The sequence below is a fragment of the Chiroxiphia lanceolata genome, chromosome 15, assembly GCF_009829145.1.
Source record: "Chiroxiphia lanceolata isolate bChiLan1 chromosome 15, bChiLan1.pri, whole genome shotgun sequence".
NCBI classification, from domain to species: Eukaryota; Metazoa; Chordata; class Aves; order Passeriformes; family Pipridae; genus Chiroxiphia; species Chiroxiphia lanceolata.
This window is the reverse complement of record NC_045651.1, coordinates 7,341,938-7,343,766: the sequence shown is the minus strand read 5'-3', so window position 1 is coordinate 7,343,766 and position 1,829 is coordinate 7,341,938. Positions and strand designations below refer to the sequence as shown.

At 75.3% G+C, this 1,829-nt stretch overlaps 1 protein-coding gene across 1 annotated transcript; it reads left to right on the top strand.

The window, feature by feature from the left end:
* Positions 1-250: 250 nt before the first annotated feature.
* POU4F3 (POU class 4 homeobox 3) lies at positions 251-1,601 on the top strand. Its single transcript, XM_032703045.1, has 2 exons — positions 251-406; positions 675-1,601. The coding sequence occupies exons 1-2, from the start codon at positions 287-289 to the stop codon at positions 1,533-1,535; spliced, it is 981 nt and encodes a 326-aa protein (XP_032558936.1). The 5' UTR covers positions 251-286; the 3' UTR covers positions 1,536-1,601.
* The last annotated feature ends 228 nt before the right edge of the window (positions 1,602-1,829 follow it).

Genomic DNA, 1,829 nt, shown 5'->3' with positions numbered 1-1,829 from the left:
CCGGGCGGGGGCTGCGGGCGGCGGGGCTGGGGGGGTCGGGGGACCGAGGGGTGGGTCGAGGCGTCCAGCTGCCCGTGCCCTGCCCGTGCCCTGCCCGTCCTGCCCGGGCGCATCACGCGTGCGCGGCCCGTGTGCGGGCGGGCAGCTTGTAAGATGAGTGAGGGAGCGGTGGGGGGGCGGGCGCCGGGGGAGCTCTGCCATCGAACACCGCTCACTCGGGCAGTGCCGAGGGCAGAGGCAGCCCCGCGCCCATGCCCGGGGCCTCCCGCCCGCGGGCCGCGCGGAGATGATGTCCATGGACGCCAAGCAGCCCTTCGCCGTGCCCGCCGCCCTCCAGGAGCCCAAGTTCCCCAGCCTGCACGCCGGCGCCGACGCGATGCGCAGAGTTTGCCTCCCGGCCCCGCAGGTACGTTCGATGCAGCGCAAATACCGCTCTAAGGCACATTTTCTGACAGGCACCGGGTTAATGTTTTTTTTATGTCGGCAGCACCATCGCGCGTCGCGGCCCCCCCCTCGCCCGCCCCTGAATCCGCACGATGCGGAGCGGGGCCGCTGCCTCCCTATTAATTTTTATGACCCGAGCTCCGGGGAGGACCCGCGGTGCCGGGGCCGGTTTTTCAGGAGGAGATGACAGAATTCCCCACTGACCCCGCCATGCGCGCTCTTGCTCGCAGCTGCAGGGCAATATATTCGGGAGCTTCGATGAGAGCCTGCTGGCCCGCGCCGAGGCGCTGGCGGCCGCGGACATCGCCCCCCACGCCAAGGGCCACCACCTCCACGCCCCGTTCAAGCCGGACGCCGCCTTCCACGCCATGAGCGGCGTCCCCTGCGCCGCCGCCGCCCTCCCGCACCCCGCCGCGCTCGCCGCCCATCCGCACCCGCTCCCGCACCCGGCGCTGGACGGCGGCGACCTGCTGGAGCACCTCTCGCCCTCGCTGGCCGTGGCGGGGCTGGCCGAGCCCCCGGCGCTGCCCGCCCCGCTGCCGCCGCCGCCGCTGCCCGCCGCCGCCGCGGGACCCCTGCCCGTGCCCGTGGGCGCCCCGGGGGGCCCCGCGCCCGCCGCGGACCCGCGGGAGCTGGAGGCGTTCGCCGAGCGGTTCAAGCAGCGGCGGGTGCGGCTGGGGGTGACCCAGGCCGACGTGGGGGCGGCGCTGGCGGCGCTGAAGCTGCCGGGCGTGGGCTCGCTCAGCCAGAGCACGATCTGCCGCTTCGAGTCGCTGACGCTGTCGCACAACAACATGTCGGCGCTGCGGCCGGTGCTCCAGGCCTGGCTGGAGGGCGCCGAGGCCGCCCGGCGCGCCCGCCCCGCCGGCCCCGACCCACCGCCCGGCGCCGAGCGCAAGCGCCGGCGGACCTCGATCGCCGCGCCCGAGCGGCGCTCGCTGGAGGCGTATTTCGCGCTGCAGCCCCGGCCCTCGGCCGAGAAGATCGCAGCCATCGCCGAGAAGCTGGACCTCAAGAAGAACGTGGTGCGCGTCTGGTTCTGCAACCAGCGCCAGAAGCAGAAGCGCATGAAGTATTCGGCGGTGCACTGACGGCCCGGCCCCGAGCGCCCCGACGGCGCGGCCCTACGGACCCCGGAACGGGACAGACGGACTGCCCCGAGCGCCCCCCGCCCCGCCGAGCCAGCCCGGTCCCGGGACCGGAGCCCGGCGGGGAGCGGAGCCGGGGAGGGACGCGGCGGGGTTTCCGCGGGTTCCCCCGAGCTCCGTTGGCGGCGGGCGGTGCCGCGGGGAGCGCCTCGGGCACAGCCACCCCCTCCGCGCTCCGCCATCCCGCCCCATCCCTCCGCGCCGGGCGAGCCCCGCGCTCCCCCAATAAAGCTTTAT